Below are 19383 nucleotides of genomic sequence, written 5' to 3'. Positions count from 1 at the left end.
ATATTACTGCATTAAAATTTCGATCAACGTCGTATTTCAGATGTAGAAACACGCCAACCAACTGTGATTTATCTCGTGTATCTCCTTCTTGGTGTTGGGATTCCTTTTTCGTCAGTGTAAATTCTATGTATTTGTGGAAGTCTTAACGAAACATTAATTTTTTTAAACACATTTTGTTTAACACAGAAAAGAAGTCTTTTGCGAATGACAGTACACATTATCTTTATTTCAGTCTATACAGCATTATTTTGACGCGTATTTAACACTTAACTGCTTCACATAAGGTAATTCATATGCACATACATTTATACACACACGTACGTATAGCTAAGTTCACCTTGTTACAGAATGAAATACGAGTGTCACACTGTTTCAGGTTGATAGCTCTCTACTGTTTCCATTTTCTTATTTTATGCAGTTAATATCTTTATGCCTGCTAGGAGTGTATAATGATGTTAGTTCTAAGAATTTGTTGAGAGTTCAAAAGTAGTATGTACATTAGTTTCAGTGTCAAAACTTACTGCTATCCTTTTATGGATTGATTCATTTCTCAAATTCTCAATAGTGCTGTATTACAATTACGAATGATCTGTCACACCTCCGGTAATTTACAAAATATACAGTCCACCTTGATTAAGAGAGGTACGTCGTAACACACTTAAGTCTCACTCTTCTACGTATTCTCTGAATTACACATCACAGGGAATCTTCTTTTATTTCCTTACTCAGACAAACAAAAATAGTGTAATGAACAAGCAAATGCATGTTGCTTCTAGAGGCTTATAAATTTCTGGATATGCTTATCTTCTCGAAACCAGAAAAAGCTATGACATCTTGAGCTAAAACGCCGATCCAGTAGGCCGTAATATGATGTCGTAAACCTGCAACACAATAAAATGTGCTATACAAGACAAAGGCAAGATAAACACTGTATTTTGGTAGTAAAGGAAGAGTCAAGTGACTCGCATGTAGAACCATAATTTCTTGCACATCGAGGCGGCATCCAAACCGTAAGAGTCCAGGTTTAGAAGTTAAGTAAGGTATAGAAAGAATTCTGGCCAAAGTATTTTTTTTTTATTTTTTTATTTGGTGGCTTAAGAAATGGATGGTTTCAGTGCCAAGACGAGAACCTCTTGTTTTCTCCTCATAATACTGGTTTATGCCCATTAAACCGTTCCCGCTGTGACATTAGTAAGTACAGTTCACTAAGACATCACGAGCGTAGCGACACAGCAACCGTTTTCAAGGGCGGCAGCGTAGTCCATCTTGAATGGTGTGTACAGTGTCAAAATAGTCCGCAAGTTGGAATGTACACTAGGGAATCGACAAGGCAAGGTTACGAATAGTCAAATGTTAATGAACGATGGCAAAAGCTAAAGGCGAGAAACAAAGAGATACTCTCTCAGAAAATTTGCTTTGCCGAACGGGACGAAAAACCTAGATCACCCTGTCTTGTGCGATGTTGTGATCGACCTAATGTTGGAAAAGCTCGAGGACTGCAGGATGGGAATTGGTCTCCTCTGCATACGGAGACAACATCCTGGCAGTAGCTAAGGGACATTCCAGAATTCTGTTGGAAGAAAAGTTTAATGCATCATGATGTAGTAATGGTGAAAATGTTATAAATTGAGGATTGCTAGAAGCAAAGGTGTAGACATCCAGAAATCCTTTTACTGCAATTCATGCAGTTGCAGGTGGAAATAATGTGATGAAATGACAACTAATTGGATGAAGAAAAAAGTAAACAACTCTCATATAGTCTACGATAAGGCCTCTAAGCAGATCACTAAAAAGACACCACTGTCGCAGAAACGAGTCTGTTAAAAGTCTTGCATAATTTCTAGACTTTTGGAATCGTCCAAAAGAAAAGCTCAGTGTCATTATAAAGACGCGTAAGGTCGACAACGCCGGTGGATAGACTCTTAGTGATATCTCTACCTAGTTGCCTTGGTGATCAAGAGCAGAGCTGCTGACTAGTAAAACGAAAAAATAAATGAAACAAGTAGTCAAGCAATCACCAACAGAAAAGAGTCTAAACATTGCTTAACATATAACGACACCATATCTGGGACACGACTACAACAGGAAGCAGTGTGTACAGTATTCTAGAAGACGGCAAGGAATGTGCGACAATGAGTCACCAAACTTCTTAAACGGGGATGATCCACATACTGACGGACCACAGACTCAATTTTACCTTTCAGTTTCATTTAAATGAGAAGCACGACACAATACCTAAACATTTAGTTATACAATGTTTCGATCAAGGCGACTGTATGCTTAAGGGGTCATGAGAAATACCAAACGTATGCCACGAAGATTATCACATGCATATTCTAGGGAATAGGTAACAAAATCTGAATCTTCAGACGAAAAGTGAAAATGAAGATCTGCCATGATCGACAGGACAACCTCAATGAAGTCCCAGCATCAGCACAGTACGTGCAAGAAAATATACAGGGTGTTAGGGAATACGTGCAGATATTGTGATCGTTGATACCTTAATATGTACCCATTTCAGAGTGTTGTTTTACCTCTGCGTCTAACAGTCTTCTCACAAACACGTCAGATAATTTACTACTTGATGTTTTCTGCCCGGTCGTCACTGCACAACTAACAAGGGAACTGTCCAATCCGACATGGTGAAATCTGCCCTGAAATGTTTTATACAAGAAGAATACAACAAAAGAAATATACGACACAGCGGGCACATATGCTTGGTTGTTGGCACTTCGGTAAACAGATAACTTGGCACAGCGCAAAAGTAATTTGTAAAGAAAATTTCAGTTTCTGTGGATAGTTTCTTACATAGTCGTTCACAGTTATTATTTGCTCGAATTTGCAACTGATTTAATATTCATAATAAATGGCATTTGCATTTGCGGTACTGATAAATGTTAACGATGGAGATAAACTGAATTAATTTCCTTTGTCATTTCTTGGTATATGTTACTAATAGTATCTGCCTTTGTATAGGTTCCAGAGATTAACAGTGATGTGGAATCCAGTTAATGTTTTCAACCTTGCAAAGATGAAATATGAAGAACGTGGTGTGCAATCGAAATCACCTGCTTCGGAAATCACTGACAAGAAGAAGGGACAGGATTGTTGGTTGGTTGATGTGAGGGAGGGGGGGTCCAAACATTGAGGTCATTAGTTCCATCGGAATAGGGAAGGATTGAGAGGGAAATCGGCTGTGCTCTTCCAAAGGAACAATCCAGGCATTTGCCTGAAGCGATCTAGGGAAATCATGGAAAACCTAAATCGGGATGGTCTGACACAGGTTTGAACTATCGTCCTACGCCGTGTGAGTCCAGTGTGCTAACAACTGCGCCACCTTGCTCAGTATCTAATTCTTCTGAATACCTACATATGTATCGTGTAACAGTTAATTTCTTGGACAATCATTCCAATGATGACGACAGTTCGTTGGAAATTGTGGCAATATTAGAAGAAACAGCAAATAACAGGGATGATTCCGTGAATTGTGGTTCTAACGATGAGTGTTGTGATAATTAATGTTCAGAACAAAAACAGAGTACATTCCAAGCCCAAAGAAAACATATAGAGTAATATCTTTCAGTGAGAAAGAAGACGCTATCAATCTTTTAGTTAAATGAAGTAAGGAGAGAGGCTTTAAGCTGTGTGCAAATCCGGTTTCGTTTCGTAAACTATGAGCATGAATTCTATAAATGGAAGAAACAATATAATTAAAAGGATAGTTGCTACTCACCATATAGCGGAGATGCTGAGTCGCAGATAGGCAGAAGAAAACGACAGTCACAAATGAGCTTTCAGCCAACAAGACCTTTGGCGGTTTGTAAGGCGATAAGAGAAAAAAGTACGGACATTGAGTATAGTAAAGCATTGGAAACATAGTAACAAAGGAAAACAGTATTGGATTAAGGATGGAAGAAAAGATGTCAAGCAAAATCAAACAATGAAAAATCTAGGATATATATTGCAACAATAGTTGCTACTTAGTATATGGCGGAGATGCTGTGTCAGAGATACGCATAACAAAAAGACCGTCAGAAAATGAGCTTTCAGGCAACAAGGCCTTTTGTCGTTTGTAAGGCGACAAGAGAAAGACCTTGTTGGCCGAAAGCTCACTTTGTGACGGTCTTTTTGTTATGCCTATCTGCGACTCAGCACCTCCGCTATATGGTGAGTAGCAACTACCCTTTCCATAATATTGTTACATTCCATACTGGATTTTCCATTGTTTGATGAATGGAAAAAAATATTTACACGAAGTAAGAAATATGTGACAAAATGAAACTCGAAAAAATATGAAAGTAAAGTTATTCGGAAGATTTACAGCCACACCTGTGAGTCAATGCATCATTACCGATGGAGATATTGGCACTGAGTGCTCTAAATGGAAACTGAGATGAACATTACTGATTTCGAAGATTCTTCGTATTCTTCAGAAATATCAAAGCAAATTATGTCCAAAACTTGAAAAAAAAATGACTATTTGCTTTCAGAAGTTTGTAATCGATGCAGCAAATCTGGAAATATGGGAGGGAAAGATGTTCGCTGCTACATCCGAGACGTCCTCTTTGGCAGTTGCAGAAAATAATGTATTGCTTTTGTTGGACTCTTGGCCCAGATATAGCGATATCTCTGTCATTAGGAGGACGAGGACATATGTATAATTCGGATTTCAACCGGAGCTGATATTGTGATTCAACCTCACGATAAAAAAATTCAACAATGTAAAGCATTTTTCCAAAGTCATTGGACAGTGTAATTTCCAGTTACTCTTTGTCATTTCAGATTTATCTGCGGAATGGTATTGCTAAACTTCAATAATATCATTTCTGCATTGTCAACTTGGATCACCACATTTAACGAAGTTGATAAAGTATGCCTTGTATGCAGCACAATATGAGGGGCAACAGTCACGAACATTTCTTCTTCCATTCCGGATCCGTCTAAGTAAAACTAGAAATTACTGTGAAGCGCCCGAATGCATTAATTTTTCTTTTATCAGATGTTACTGGTTTAAGGAAACTGTTTGTTTTCGTCACCTAATGGACACTTCCCATTTTTGTGACGGATTCAGGGAATAAACAAGTAACTGTTCCATTTGCAGCAAAATATACAATATTCAAAAATTATCATAAGAACTGTTTTACAAGATTTGTTATAAAATGTTTAACGTCAATATATGAAAGTCCCGACTGATGCAAGTTTCTGTATTGTAACATCATACTCTGCCATCATTTTCTTTCTTCTGCTAGTCATTCGTATAACAGCACATCCCTGTAGAAGATTAGCTGCCGATATGAACTGCACGTTATTGAAAATTTTCGATCTGAGACATTTTTGGTATGGTTCAAGTACTTAAAATTCACTTTAGACTTCGCGCTAAGCGGCGATACATCTTCTTGTCTCTGAAGTGTCCGCTTATTCGCCGATTCGCTCGTTGGGCAGGAAGGACTGTACAAACCGCTTTTATAAGCGGTTCTTCGCGGGCAAAAATGAGTAGCTTTGCCATTTTAAGCCTTAGAACCTAAAATTCCAGGGTGGGTTTCGACATTTCGGATTGGACCATTCCTTTGTAAGTGGACCTGTCAGCAAAGACTAACCGTTTTGCGTGGCGCGTCACACCTCAACATCTGACCTGGTGCCCAGAGACAAATAAGCATTAGTGACATGCTCTTGCCACATGTACTTGGAGGTAGTAACCAGTCTAAAACATTCTATTCGTAATAGCTACAATTATTAGTCTGCAAATAAGTAAGTACAGATGAATTGTTGTTCAGTGCACTGTCCTCAGTCACCGTAACAAGCTGTACATTGACTCACACATTGCCTCACGGACGTCGGCACAGTACTCGAAGGGCATCTCTAATGATAGGACGCATCCAGAGGTGTCAAGAAGTCGCCAGTTTGATAATGAAGGCAAGTGTGAGAGGAGAAAGGGAGGAAGATTATAGCTCAACGTCCCGCAGACACTGCGGTCATTAGTGATGGAAGACAAGCTCAGATTACGTAAGGATGGGGAAGTAAATCGGTCGTGCCCTTTCAAAGGTACGATTTCGGTAATTTGCTGGAGTTATTTAGAGGAATCACGGGAAACCTAAATTAGGATGACAGGACAGGGTTTTTAACCGAAGCACTCTGAATGCAAGTCCACTGTGTGAGGGGTCCACTTGTACATTGAGCCCGATTTTGTAATATATTTGATAAAAAATGACATGAAATGGTTATCACATGTAGAAGAGATTGTATCTTTGACACCACTGAACCAAAGATGTTGCTTGAGTGGCAGAATCGATTGTAAGCAGGGGCGCGCGGAGCGTAGAGTTAGTTGCCGTTGCACCCTGTTAAAGGTAGGACGTAAGACTTAAAGCTAGTGGCTAGCTGTGAGAATTTAGCTGTTCGCCTATGGCCGCAGCATAATACAGATTTGCAAGGTAATGAAATTTTGTATATTTAGTTTTAAGCGTGCAGCAACGCAATGTGGATCTTGCTAATTTTACAATACTGACCCCTGGATGTAGGGACCAAGTACTTGTCATCAGATTTGATGTATAGGTTGAGTAGGTATACACGATTTGTAATATTCTGAGTGTTTTGTAATCCTGATACAGAGACTCTATTTCGTCAAACGATGTCGGACCTTTTGTCATCTAACAATCCAAGTATTTTTAATTACGCCAGTAAGTGAGAACTGTAGACCAGCTGAGAAGTTCACTGATTTTGAAGGTAATGTAAAATGTTTCATATTAGATTTTATGAAGGAGAAACTTTATTTTGAATACAATTTTCAAACAGAAGCATTCGGTCTTAGCATACCCCGTTATCAGTACCTCACCCTCTTCCATGTCGTGCTTGTTTAAAACCAATGAATATTTTTAAAAGAAATGATTTTTGAATCAAAGTCAGAAAAATATTGATGAGAAATTACAATGAAATGAATGCCCCTAGCTGCATACAGGCGTTGATGTAAGTCAACAGGGACAGTTGAAAAATGTGTTCCCCGACGAGGACTCGAACCCGGGATCTCCTCCTTACATGGTAGATGCGCTGTCCATCTTAGCCACCGAGGACGCAGAGGATAGTGCACCTGCAGGGACTTATCTCTAGCACGCCTCCCGTGAGACCCACATTCTCAACTTATTGTCCCGCACTATATTCATAGTGCCCCTGCCCATTACACTCTATACACGCGGCTTTTTGCCGATTCCCGCAAGAGTTCGGGCATCGTTTGTGCATCCGCACACAAGAAGATGGTCAAATGGCCGGTGAGCTTTAACTATGTGCTTTCGGACATGTCCGAAAGAACAGATACCATCTTCACATATATAAATATTAATGTGCCAGGATCAGAAATGTATTACTTTTTGTAACAGTTTCATTGTGGGCAGCATTGTATAGCGCTGAGCCAGTATCCAAAACTATCACTGAACATTTTCAAGGTTATTTGTTTATCAACTAATCCACTGACATTATTTGTATGAAGCTATTTTATGGCCGGCATTGCACTTCGCTGAGCCAAGATTGAATATTTTCTATGCCTACTGTGGAGAGGACAGAATACCAAGATTACATCCGTTGCGACTCAAGAACTAAGGAAACTGTATTTCATAGTTTATTTGCATAATGGATTTGATCAGTTTGTTGCACAGGGCCATTAAGCTCGGTGCTCACGAGACTGAGTAAATTTTAGAGGGATTGATTTCATTATAGACATTACATGCTGGTTTTCCGGATTAAATTGTTTAATTTTTCTTTGGATTACAGTAAAACTGATTAAGCACACCATATGCTCAACAACACAATACACAGTAAATTTCCGTAAGACAACTTACTATCTTACTTACTTACTCACTGGTCATACCGGACTCGAGGGTCCATTACCGCAGCAACGTATTTTTGCCATCTGTCCCTGTCTTGGGCTGTACCTCAAATCAGCCTTCACATTGTCCTCCCATCTAGGCCTCGGTCTCCCCACAGAACGTTTTCCTTCTAGGTGCCCCCTACCAGTACTCTGCGCGCTGCCCTGCCCTCATCCATTCGAGCTTCGTGACCCGCCCATCGCAGCCTACATAATTTAATAACACTGATTATGTCAGGGATTGAACAGAGTTCGTGAACCTCTTCGTTATGCAATTTTCGCCACGCTCCGCTAATGTCATCCCTTTTTGCTCCGAAAATTTTCCTCAAAATTTTGTTTTCAAATACACGAAATGGCTTTTCATTTTGCACAGTGAGAGACCAAGTCTCACACCCATACAGCATAAATGGTAGAATAATAGTTTTGTATATTCTAATCTTTAAATTCCTAGACAATATCCGTATGAAAGTAACGTATTCAGTGAGAAGTAGCACGCATTTCCCGCCCGTAATCTCTTCTTCAGTTCGGATTCAATCTCATTTCTCGAAGTGATGTCCAAGCCTAGATACTTAAATGTGTTCACTTTTTCAAACTGCATGTCTCCAATTCTTAACATTTCTTGATCTACTGCTGTTGGCATTCTAGTAGTAACCAGGTATTTAGTTTTGTCTTCACTTATCCTTAGACCTAAATCTTCACTAGCCTTGATTAACGCATTCGCATTTGCTGTTATAGATTCTTTCCTATCGCTAATGATATTTAGATCATCTGAGTACCCTAATATCTTAATATTTCCATTTAACTCCACACCCTCCGAATTATCTGCTGCCATTCGTACAATATATTCTAGGACTAAATTAAAAAGTAGCGGAGACAGGGCATCTCCCTGCTTAAGACCGCTCTTTATTACAAATTCTTCTGACTCCAATTTCCCCACACGTACTCTACCTTTTGTGTTTTTCAAACTCGCTTCTATAAGTCTAACATACTTCTTTGGTATTCCAAGTTCCAAAAGAATTCTGTACAATTTTGACTGCAATACTGAATCATATGCTTTCGTAAAATCTATGAAGATTATGAACTGGTTTATTGTATTCCCATTTCTTTTCCAAAATTTGACGCAGGGTGAATATTTGGTCTATAGTTGATCTGTTCCTCCGAAAGCCGGTTTGGTAATCCCCCACAATTTTATCTGCATATGGTGTAAGCCTGCTTAGCAGAATATTCGGGAAAATTTTGGAACATACTGCTAATAGCGATATCCATCTATAATTACTACAATCCATTTTGTCACCTTTCTTAAAAATTTGGATCAAAATCGACTCCTGCCACTCTTAGATATCGTCTCTGAGTTCCATACTTAAGTTATCACTTTGTGAACTACCTCCACCAATTTCTGTCCCCCATTTTTAACTAATTCTGCAGTTATGCAATCTGATCCTGGTGCTTTATGGTTTTTCAATTTGTTGATTGCATCTCTTACTTCCTTGAACGTTGGCTCAGGTGTCTGGGGTTCTGCTGTATGTATTTCGTACGCCTGCTCATTTCCTGCTTCCTGGTGTACATTTAATAGATTCTCAAAATACGCCCTCCATTTACTTAATATAGCACTGGAGTCTCTCAGTATTCCCCCAGCATCCCCTCGAAGTGCATTTGTCCTAGCCTTGAAGCCTTTCCTATACCCATTTATGTCTAGGTAAAGTTCTCTAATGTTTTTTGTTTTACTGTTTGTTTCCATTTTTGTAATTTGATTGTTCAAATAATCCCTCTTCTTTGCCTGTAGCCTACGACCAACTTCCCTTCTCAAGTTCAAGAACTCCTCTCGTTTTCTGTCTCCCATTCTATCCCAATATAATCGCGCTTTTCTCCTTTCCTCTACCAGTTTCTTGCATTCCTCATCAAACCACGGTTTCCTCCTGTTCTTCTTAATTGTACCTATTGTGACCTTCGCTGCCTCTTTGATATTATTCCTCACAGTGATCCACTGTTTATTTACATCCTCATCTTGAGCATCAAACCTATTTGAAATTTCTATCATGTACCTTCTTCTAAAGTTTTCATAATTTAGCTTGTCAGTGTCGGACCTACAAGGTTCTGCATTGTGACACTTTGATGTTGCTGTAGATAGCCGTTGGTGAACTTTGGCAACTACAAGAAAATGATCAGAATCGCAGTCTGCTCCCCTGAAAGTCCTAACATTTTCTATACTAGTGTGCCATCTCCGATCTGCAAAGAACATGATCAATTTGGTTTCGGGTGTGTCCATCCGGAGAGACCCAAGTTGCTTTATGAATGTCCCTTTATGAAATATGTGCTCTCAACAATCATGTCTTTTGAAACAGCAAAATTAACCACCTTTGTGCCATTATCATTCGAAATGTTATGCAAACTTTCTTTCCCAATTGTAGGCCGGAATGCTTCATCCTTCCCTATCTTCGCAATAAAATCGCCTATGATTAATTTTGTATCATACGAGGAGAACTCATCCCACAGTTGATCTAGTTCTTCATAAAAGCCGTCTTTAACAACCTCTTCAGTGTCCTCAGTTGGTGCGTGTACATTAATTACTGCCGGCCGGAGTGGCCGAGCGGTTCTGGGCGCTACAGTCTGGAACCGCGCGACCGCTACGGTCACAGGTTCGAATCCTGCCTCGGGCATGGATGTGTGTGATGTCTTTAGGTTAGTTAGGTTTAAGTAGTTCTAAGTTCTAGGGGACTTATGACCACAGCAGTTGAGTCCCATAGTGCTCAGAGCCATTTCAACCATTAATTACTACTAGTCTATTCCACCTGCCGGACAACACTAAAACTGATAGTCGGTCACTAATGAACCTTATACCTCTGATTGCATGAAGCACTTTTCCCTGTACTGCGAAACCTGTTCCGAAACTGTGAGCTTCCGCACCTCCATAGAAAAATGTATAGTTACCGCTCTTTATGCTACCCTCCCCCTGCCACCGAGTTTCTTGAATATCTGCAATGTCTACATCGTATCTATCTAATTCGTCTAATAATGTCTGTAATGTTACTGGCCTGTTCAAACTTTTAACGTTCCATGTTCCCAACCTGAAAGTTCCTTTCGGCCTGAATCTCTTCGAAGTAGGTTCCGCCCGGAGATTCGAATGGGAACCTAGTTTACCTCCGGAATAGGGACCCATGCCCATTAATGTTGCTGATTCTTGATGAATAGATTTGGTAGTAGAAGAAGAAAGAGGGATGGTTCTTCACGCCATCGCTTGCACGAATTGTATATCCAATAACAAACACAAAAGTATAATTTGAAGAACGTTATAACTGAGCTCAACACTATAGTGTGCGAACGGAGAGAGGGTAAAGATTATAGAGGGAGATGAAGACTACACTACAGCCTGCAGGTTCAAGAGGTTAACTGAACTCTTCATTACCGCTACATAACTCAAAAAAATAATAAAATAATGTTGAAGCAAAAAAAAAAAAAAGTTAGCTCCCGTTCACTTCCTGTTTGGGCACGTATGACGTCGCGTATCACAACACCGTTACATTATAGGACGAATCGCATAGCTAGAACCGGTAGGTTCAGTTGACCCGGTTCACGTGGATACAGGTAGTGCTGAAACGAAGAGGCTTGCACAGTAGTGAAGACAGCAGCAGCAGCAACAACAACAACGTCATGGTCGGTGACTCACCTGCACGCGCGGGTGCTGGGACAGCATGTACACCACGGCCGCTGCCACGTCCTCTGGTAGCAAGTGCGCCATTGCCAGGGCTGCTTCTTTCGAGAGTTTTGTCAGATTGTCCAAAATTTCCGTGATAACTACGCCGGGAGATATTTGCTGAAAAACAAAATCATTATCTGACAGCCATGAAAAAACATACTACATGACACGTCAAATGATTCCAAACACTGTAAATGTGTTGTGTCGGGAGCGTTATGAGGATGACCAGGAAAATATATCTAAGACTGACGCGGAACTGACCTTTGTTAACGAACAATTGAACTGTCCATCAGAGTAAATGCTGGAAGCCGTGATTTAAAACGCAGCAACCCACTGCTGCCTTGTGTTTGCACATCCGCATATCCCTCGTGCTCTGTCCCCAGTACTTCGCTGTGTCGTTACGTTCGAGTGAGTGAGAGAAGTAAGCGCGTTTAATGACCAGTTGAATGTAGCACAAAGAGGTGCTGCATTTAGCTAGTGTTCATTTCGAGTGTTATGCGAAGTAGACTTCGTGGGAAACGTGCTTAAGACTGAAAGTGTTTCGACAACAACTCCATCGAAGTCTGCAGTGCAAAACTTAATGCCAAATGGCGCGAAATGGACTCTGCAGCGAATAAACATGGTAAGTGTGGTGTGCGTACTGTAAGACCTTCGGTACACACACCATCAGATTATTTGACTTGTCGCTCTAGCGAAGTAGGCGAGTGTCAGCAATATGTCTCGTGGTCTTATCGTGGCGTGTTGATCTTCTGCCGTTAGGTCAGACGATAGAAATGCCACTTGCACGCTTAGAGTAGCAGATTGACGGTGACCAATTTTAAACAGAACTTGATTAAATTTCACACACATTTATTAAAATAATAAAAAGGATAGACATTACATAACTTGATTCTGGATGCTATTTACAATTGACAATCTGAAGTTCCTTTGGTCTTGGTACGTTAATCTTATTCTCACATATCTCTGATACTTGACAAAGTGTCTATACATTTATCTTCATGGCTATGTACAGGAATATGATAATTTTATTAGGCGCAGACTGAAACTTGACTATAGACTAATGCAGACAAATGCAGACTATTGCAGACTTACTAATCAGAGGTCTGTACACTCTTTATAATACCTCACGCGTTCAGGTATCACTGCTTGAGTCTGATCCGCGAGGAGAAAAGGTTCTACGTTAGCAGCAATCTCATTGGCTGCGTTACATATTAATACGCGGATCGGCGGAAGCAGAATTTGGTCCGTCTCTAAGGCAGCGCCATCTCGTAGTGCGGAGACGGACGAGCGCTGCGCCTGCGTTGTTGTGCTTAGCGGGGCGCGCTCTAGAGGGAAAGTTGTGTACGCGCGGACTACGCGGAACTATGTACACAACAGTAAGTGTGCGAAAAGATTTCAGCCACCAGAAAAGAATATTTGACTGAAGGAAAGCCTGGAACAAAGACGGACGAGATCTCAACTCCATGTATCTGCAGGTGGGAACTAAGAGATCATCGTGTCGAAACATTATCAGAAAGGATCGGCATCTGTATCCTTACAAATTCTCTGTTGTGCATGAGTTAAAGCATCCAGACCAACTTCAAAGAGTTGAGCTCCGCCGGTGGTTTCTGAGTGAAGTGGAATGAGGACTTTTGCATTTTCAGATTTCATTCCTTCAGCTGAGACCTGGTTCACCTTGTCAGAGTACGTGAACCCTCAAAACATGTGTCATTATGCATCAGAAATTACCTGTCAGCAGCCGGCCGCGGTGGTCTAGCGGTTCTGGCGCTGCAGTCCGGAACCGCGGGACTGCTACGGTCGCAGGTTCGAATCCTGCCTCGGGCATGGGTGTGTGTGATGTCCTTAGGTTAGTTAGGTTTAAGTAGTTCTAAGTTCTAGGGGACTTATGACCTAAGATGTTGAGTCCCATAGTGCTCAGAGCCATTTTTTTTACCTGTCAGCAGTCTGAAGAGACGTTATATAATCTTAAGACTAGTGTTTGTTGCCCAATGTCTGGTGGCCGTATGGTAACACCGATCTTTCGCCATACTGATAATCCTAACTGGTAAGTCCAGAAACTGTTTGATCCACTCACAGAAGACGAACGCCTTCAGTGATGTTTTCGTCAAGATGGAGCGATAGCAGACCACCTTGATAACACCTTGTCTGGAGTGCATGAGGCGTTCGGTGAGGAGCGGACAATTAGCAGAGGCAAAAGATCTCTTGGCCAACTTGATCGCCTGACTTGTCTCCCTGTAATTTCAACTTGTGGGGCAAATTGAAGAGCCAGGTGAGCTCATATAATCCACACATACTTTAACAGCTATAGCAGAAGATTGTTTCTCTCTCTCTCTCTCTCTCTCTCTCTCTCTCTCTCTCAGGGCGAGTCAGGGAGAGCTGTTACGCTAATCTCTGAGGTTGATAAATGGAAAAAAGCGTTTCGTCGACTTCAACGTTGTCCGTTTCCGGCATTCTCTGTGATGATGAGTTATAAATCATACCGTTTTTTAAATAGGGTGGATACAAATTAGCAACCAGAATTTATAAGATATTACCAACAGTTAACCAGAAATATGGTATTTCTTCTTCATCAGAATGATACATTAATTATAAAAGCAACAATAAAGCTTTGAAGTAAATGTAGCCTTAACCTTTAATTATAAAATTTTGGATTTTCTACAGTACTGATTTATTTTGTTATCCGGTTTGTGACTTAAAAGGCCACCATCAAACTACAACGTCACCAAGCAGGAGAAATGCATGATACAGACTGTGCCGTCTTACGATCTACATCTACATCTACATCCACACTCGCAAGCCACCTGACGGTGTGTGGCGGAGGGTACCTTGAGTACCTCCTTCGGTACTCGCTTCTGTTCCAGTCTCGTATTGTTCGTGGAAAGAAAGAATGTCGGTATGCCTCTGTGTAGGCTCTAATCTCTCTGATTTTATCCTCATGGTCTCTTCGCGAGACATACGTAGGAGGGACCAATTTACTGCTTGACTCCTCGGTGAAGGTATGTTCGCGAAACTTCAACAAAAGCCCGTGCCGAGCTACTGAGCATCTCTCTTGCAGAGTCTTCCACTGGAGTTTATCTATCATCTCCGTAACGCTTCCGTGATTACTAAATGATCCTGCAACGAAGCACGCTGCTCTCCATTGGGTCTTCTCTATCTCTTCTATCAACCCTATCTGGTACTGATCCCACACTGGTGAACAATATTCAAGCAGTGGGCAAACAAGCGTACTGTAACCTACTTGCTTTGTTTTCGGATTGCATTTCCTTAGGATTCTTCCAATGAATCTCAGTATGGCATCTGCTTTACCGACAATTAATTTCATATGGTCATTCCGTTTTAAATCACTCCTAATGTCTACTCCCAGATAATTTATGGAGTTAACTGCTTCCTCGGTGCTGACCTTCTATATTGTAGCTAAATGATAAAGGATCTTTCTTTCTATGTATTCGCAGCACATTACACTTGTGTACATTGAGATTCAATTGCCATTCGCTGCACCATACCTCAATTCGTTGCATTTCAGCACAATTTTCCATTGTTACAACCTCTCGATGTACTACAGCATCATCCGCAAAAAGCCTCAGTGAACATCCGATGTTATCCACAAGGTCATTTATATATATTGTGACTAGCAACGATCCTACGACACTTCACTGTGGCACACCTGAAATCACTCTTAACTTCGGAAGACTTCTCTCCATTGAGAATGACATGTTGCGTTCTGTTATCTAGGAACTCTTCATTCCAATCACACAATTGGTCTGATAGTCCATATGCTCTTACTTTGTTCATTAAACGACTATGGGGAACTGTATCAAACGCCTTGCGGAAGTCAAGAAACACAGCATCTACCTGGGAACCCGTGTCTATGGCCTGCTGAGTCTCGTGGACGAATAGCGCGGGCTGGGTTTCACACGATCGTCTTTTTCGAAACCAATGCTGATTCCTACAGAGTAGATTTCTAGTCTCCGGAAAAGGCATTATACTCGAACATAATACGTGTGCCACAATTGTACAATTGATCGACGTTAGAGATACAGGTCTATAGTTCTGCACATCTGTTCGACGTCTCTTCGTGAAAACGGGGATGACCTGTGCCCCTTTCCGATCCTTTGGAATGTTACTCTCTTCTAGAGACCTACGGTACACCGCTGAAAGAAGGGGGGCAAGTTCCTTCGCGTACTCTGTGTAAAATCGAACTGATATCCCATCAGGTCCAGGGGCCTTTCCTCTTTTGAGCGATTTTAATTGTTTTTCTATCCCTCTGTTAGCTATTTCGATATCAATCATTTTGTCATCTGTACGACAATCTAGAGAAGGAACTACAGTGCAGTCTTCCTATGTGAAACAGCTTTGGAAGAAGACATTCGGTATTTCGGTCTTTACTCACTACCGATTTCGATCATCGACGATCTTCGCACTGGAAAAGTATCTATTGTAACAACTTCACATGCCATTAATGCTATTTGACCAGGAAAGTATGCGCCATTTCTGACTTGAAAACGTCAGAAAACTGATATTCAATTCCGTAATACAGTCTCAACAAAGCACAACACAACGCTGGAAACATGAAAACCTGTAAGAGCAGTAGGTGCACCGGAGCACTGCTCAGCTTTTCCGAGAGGATGCTACTCTGAGATAAAGAGGTCAGCACAGGAGTGAAATCAGTGTCGGGACGTATCAAACCAGTCAGAAGACTGATGACTCAAAAAAATAAATAAAGAAAAATAAAAAATGTTTTCAGTGTTTTGGCTACACTTTGTCACACCTGTCCTAAGTATGGAATACACCACTTTCTGCGGACATTGGTAGGAGCAGCAGAGGGAGCATAGGTGACGGGCATAAAACTTTCAACTTTCATTTTATTTTTTTAGTAAGTTTGATGGCTCAGAGCTAAAGTGCCAGTGCACAAATCCAAAGATCTATAGTTCGCTCCCTGGTCAACCCTAGGGGTGCTATCTGTGGTCTGTCTGTTATTTTACCTTTTGGAACAATATACATAGAGGGGTAAAAATTGACACACATTCTTGGAATGACATGGGGTTTTATTAGAACAAAAAAAAAGTTCACAAAATGTCCGACAGATGGCGCTGGACAGGAAAACTGCTACTCTGACGGGTGAGAGGTACGCCGATATGTTACAGAATCACATCATCCCTAGCCTGGCTGGTTAACACCTGCTGGAACGTACGATGTTTATGCAGGATGGCGCTCCACCCCATATTGCTAGACGCGTGAAAGATCTCTTGCGCGCGTCGTTTGGTGATGATCGTGTGCTCAGCCGCCACTTTCGTCATGCTTGGCCTTCCAGGTCCCCATACCAGATTATTGGCTTTGGGGTTACCTGAAGTTGCAAGTGTATCGTGATCGACCGACATATCTAGGGATGCTGAAAGACGACATCCGACGCCAATGCCTCACCATAACTCTGGACGTGCTTTACAGTGCTGTTCAGAACATTATTCCTCGACTACAGCTATTGTTGAGCAATGATGGTGGACATATTGAGCATTTCCTGTAAAGAACATCATCTTTGCTTTGTCTTACTTTGTTATGCTAATTATTGCTATTTTGATCAGATGAAGCGCCATCTGTCGGACATTTTTTCAACTTCTGTATTTTTTTTGTTCTAATAAACCCCCATGTCATTCCAAGCATGTGTGCAAATTTGTACCTCTCTATCTACATTATTCCGTGATTTATTCAGTTTTCAAATTTATACTGACTTTTTGATCACCCGGTACACATTAAAGCGTAGGTCCCCCTATAACTGGGTGAGTACGTCAGTTCGCAGTTAAAAGGAAGAAACAGCATACCACCTCTAACAGGAACGTACCTAGTAAAGCACTGTGGTGTTCAAAACTGCAGCGTCAACGGACGCTTCGTCGACTGCACCAGGCATGCCACCGGGCGCGGTCAGTCTTCCATCTCTTGCTGCCTCCGATGGGGAGGGGGGGGGGGGGGGCGCCACACACGGAATTAGAGGCGCACGTATATGTTGCATGTCTCTTCCTCAACAAGTATGTTCACGTGATACCATTCATACCTGAGTTCACACTGGGAGCCACTACTTTCGTGTTAGGGAAGCTACAGCCGCACGGATGTAAACACACCTTCCTCGCCGTCAAAGGACGCTGAATTCACGTGATCTCGCTGCTGCGATTCCGATTGGTCGGCGCGTCCCTTTTTAAGCAGTCGTACTCAGAGTTTCGTCCGAGGCTCGATGAATCTTCGGACTCACATCAACATTAGTACAGAAGATTTGCAATGGCGAGAAATGTCACCAGAATAGCATCACGCTACTAAATATTTCTGTTGTTAGTGGCTTATTGAATTGTATCGGCGTTCAAGACATTGTTGCTATCAAGAACATTACTCTCGCTGTATATAACTCAGCACCAGAAGGACCTACAGCACTTCAAAGTTACGTATACATCGATTATTAATTTTACATATCTCTTGGTGTTGTGGTCTTCTGTCCGAACGCAGTTTTGATGCAGCTCTCCATGCTACTCTATCCCATGAAAGCTTCTTCATCTCCAAGTAAGTACTGCAACCTATGTCCCTCCGAATCTTCTAACGTCCGCAGCTCGTGGTCGTGCGGTAGCGTTCTCACTTCCCACGCCCGGGTTCCCGGGTTCGATTACCGGCGGGGTCAGGGATTTTCTCTGCCTCGTGATGACTGGGTGTTGTGTGATGTCCTTAGGTTAGTTAGGTTTAAGTAGTTGTAAGTTCTAGGGGACTGATGACCATAGAAGTTAAGTCCCATAGTGCTCAGAGCCATTTTGAATCTTCTAACTGTTTTTATCTCTTGGTCAATCTCTACGATTTACATCCCCCCCCCCCTTTCCCTCCAGTACTACATTCGTGATCTCTTGATGTCTCAGGATGTGTCCTACCAACCGATCCCTCTTTGCAGTCAGGTTAAGTCACAAATTACTTTCCTCCCCAATTCTCCTCATTAGTTATGTGATCTACCCACCTAATCATCAACATTCTTCTGCAACATCACATTTCAGAAGTTTCTTTTTTTGTTCTTGTCTAAAGTGTTTATCGTCCATGTTCCACTTCCATGCATGGCTACATTCCATACAAATACTTACAGAAAAGACTTCCTGACACTTATATCCACATTCGATGTCAACAAATTTATCTTCTCAGAAACGCTTTTCTTGCCATTGTCAGTTCATATTTTATATCCTGTCTACTGCGACCATCATCAGTTAGTTTGCTGCCCAAATAGCAAAGCTCTTCTAATACTTTAAGTTTTTCATTTCCTGATCTAATTCCCTCAGCATCAACTGATTTACTTCGACTTATTTCCATTATCCTCGTTTTGGTTCTGCTCATGTTTAGGTATTTATACTAATAATAAATCTATAAAACTGTCGTTTCTCTTTGTTTGACCTCGCTTCTCCAAAACTACTAGACGAATCTACATGTGGTTTTCACAGGTAACTTGAGCATAGCTTTGGGCACCGTTTAGGCTTTATTCCATCAAGTTCAGATCACTGGAAGAAAGATATTGTGATTTAAAATTTTATCTAAGACCGTCATGTCTGTCTGTTTCTCTGTTTGAATACGCTAATCTCTTTCATGGGATTTTCAGAAGTAACTTGGGCGTAGCTTGTGACGTCGAGTAGGCTTTATTTTACCAAAATCGGATCACGGGAAAACATACTCTAATTGAAAGTTTTATCATACTAATGTTATAAGTGATAAAGTAACTGTTAAGTTTTCACGACTAACCGCTGCACCGATTTCCATGAAATTTGGTCAGGACAACCCTGAGGAAGAAAATGGGCTCCTTCAGAAAGCCCGTAATACAACATACGTA

The 19383-nt window shown here is 41.2% G+C and overlaps 1 protein-coding gene across 2 annotated transcripts in view; it reads right to left on the bottom strand.

The window, feature by feature from the left end:
* Positions 1 to 205: 205 nt before the first annotated feature.
* LOC126143858 (dehydrogenase/reductase SDR family member 11-like) overlaps positions 206 to 19383 on the bottom strand; it is a 56007-nt gene continuing 36829 nt past the window's right edge. The window contains exons 5-6 of one of the 2 annotated variants that reach the window (XM_049915453.1): positions 11517 to 11663; positions 206 to 881 (exon numbers count right to left, since the gene is read on the bottom strand). In XM_049915453.1, the coding sequence (XP_049771410.1) occupies positions 840 to 881; positions 11517 to 11663 (189 nt within the window). In that variant the 3' untranslated portion in view covers positions 206 to 839. The remainder of the gene's footprint in view (positions 882 to 11516; positions 11664 to 19383) is intronic. The other variant, XM_049915454.1, reaches the window with a different exon arrangement.

This window comes from Schistocerca cancellata, chromosome 2, assembly GCF_023864275.1.
Source record: "Schistocerca cancellata isolate TAMUIC-IGC-003103 chromosome 2, iqSchCanc2.1, whole genome shotgun sequence".
NCBI classification, from domain to species: Eukaryota; Metazoa; Arthropoda; class Insecta; order Orthoptera; family Acrididae; genus Schistocerca; species Schistocerca cancellata.
The sequence above is the reverse complement of the archived record's forward strand: the minus strand, read 5'-3'. Positions and strand labels throughout refer to the sequence as shown.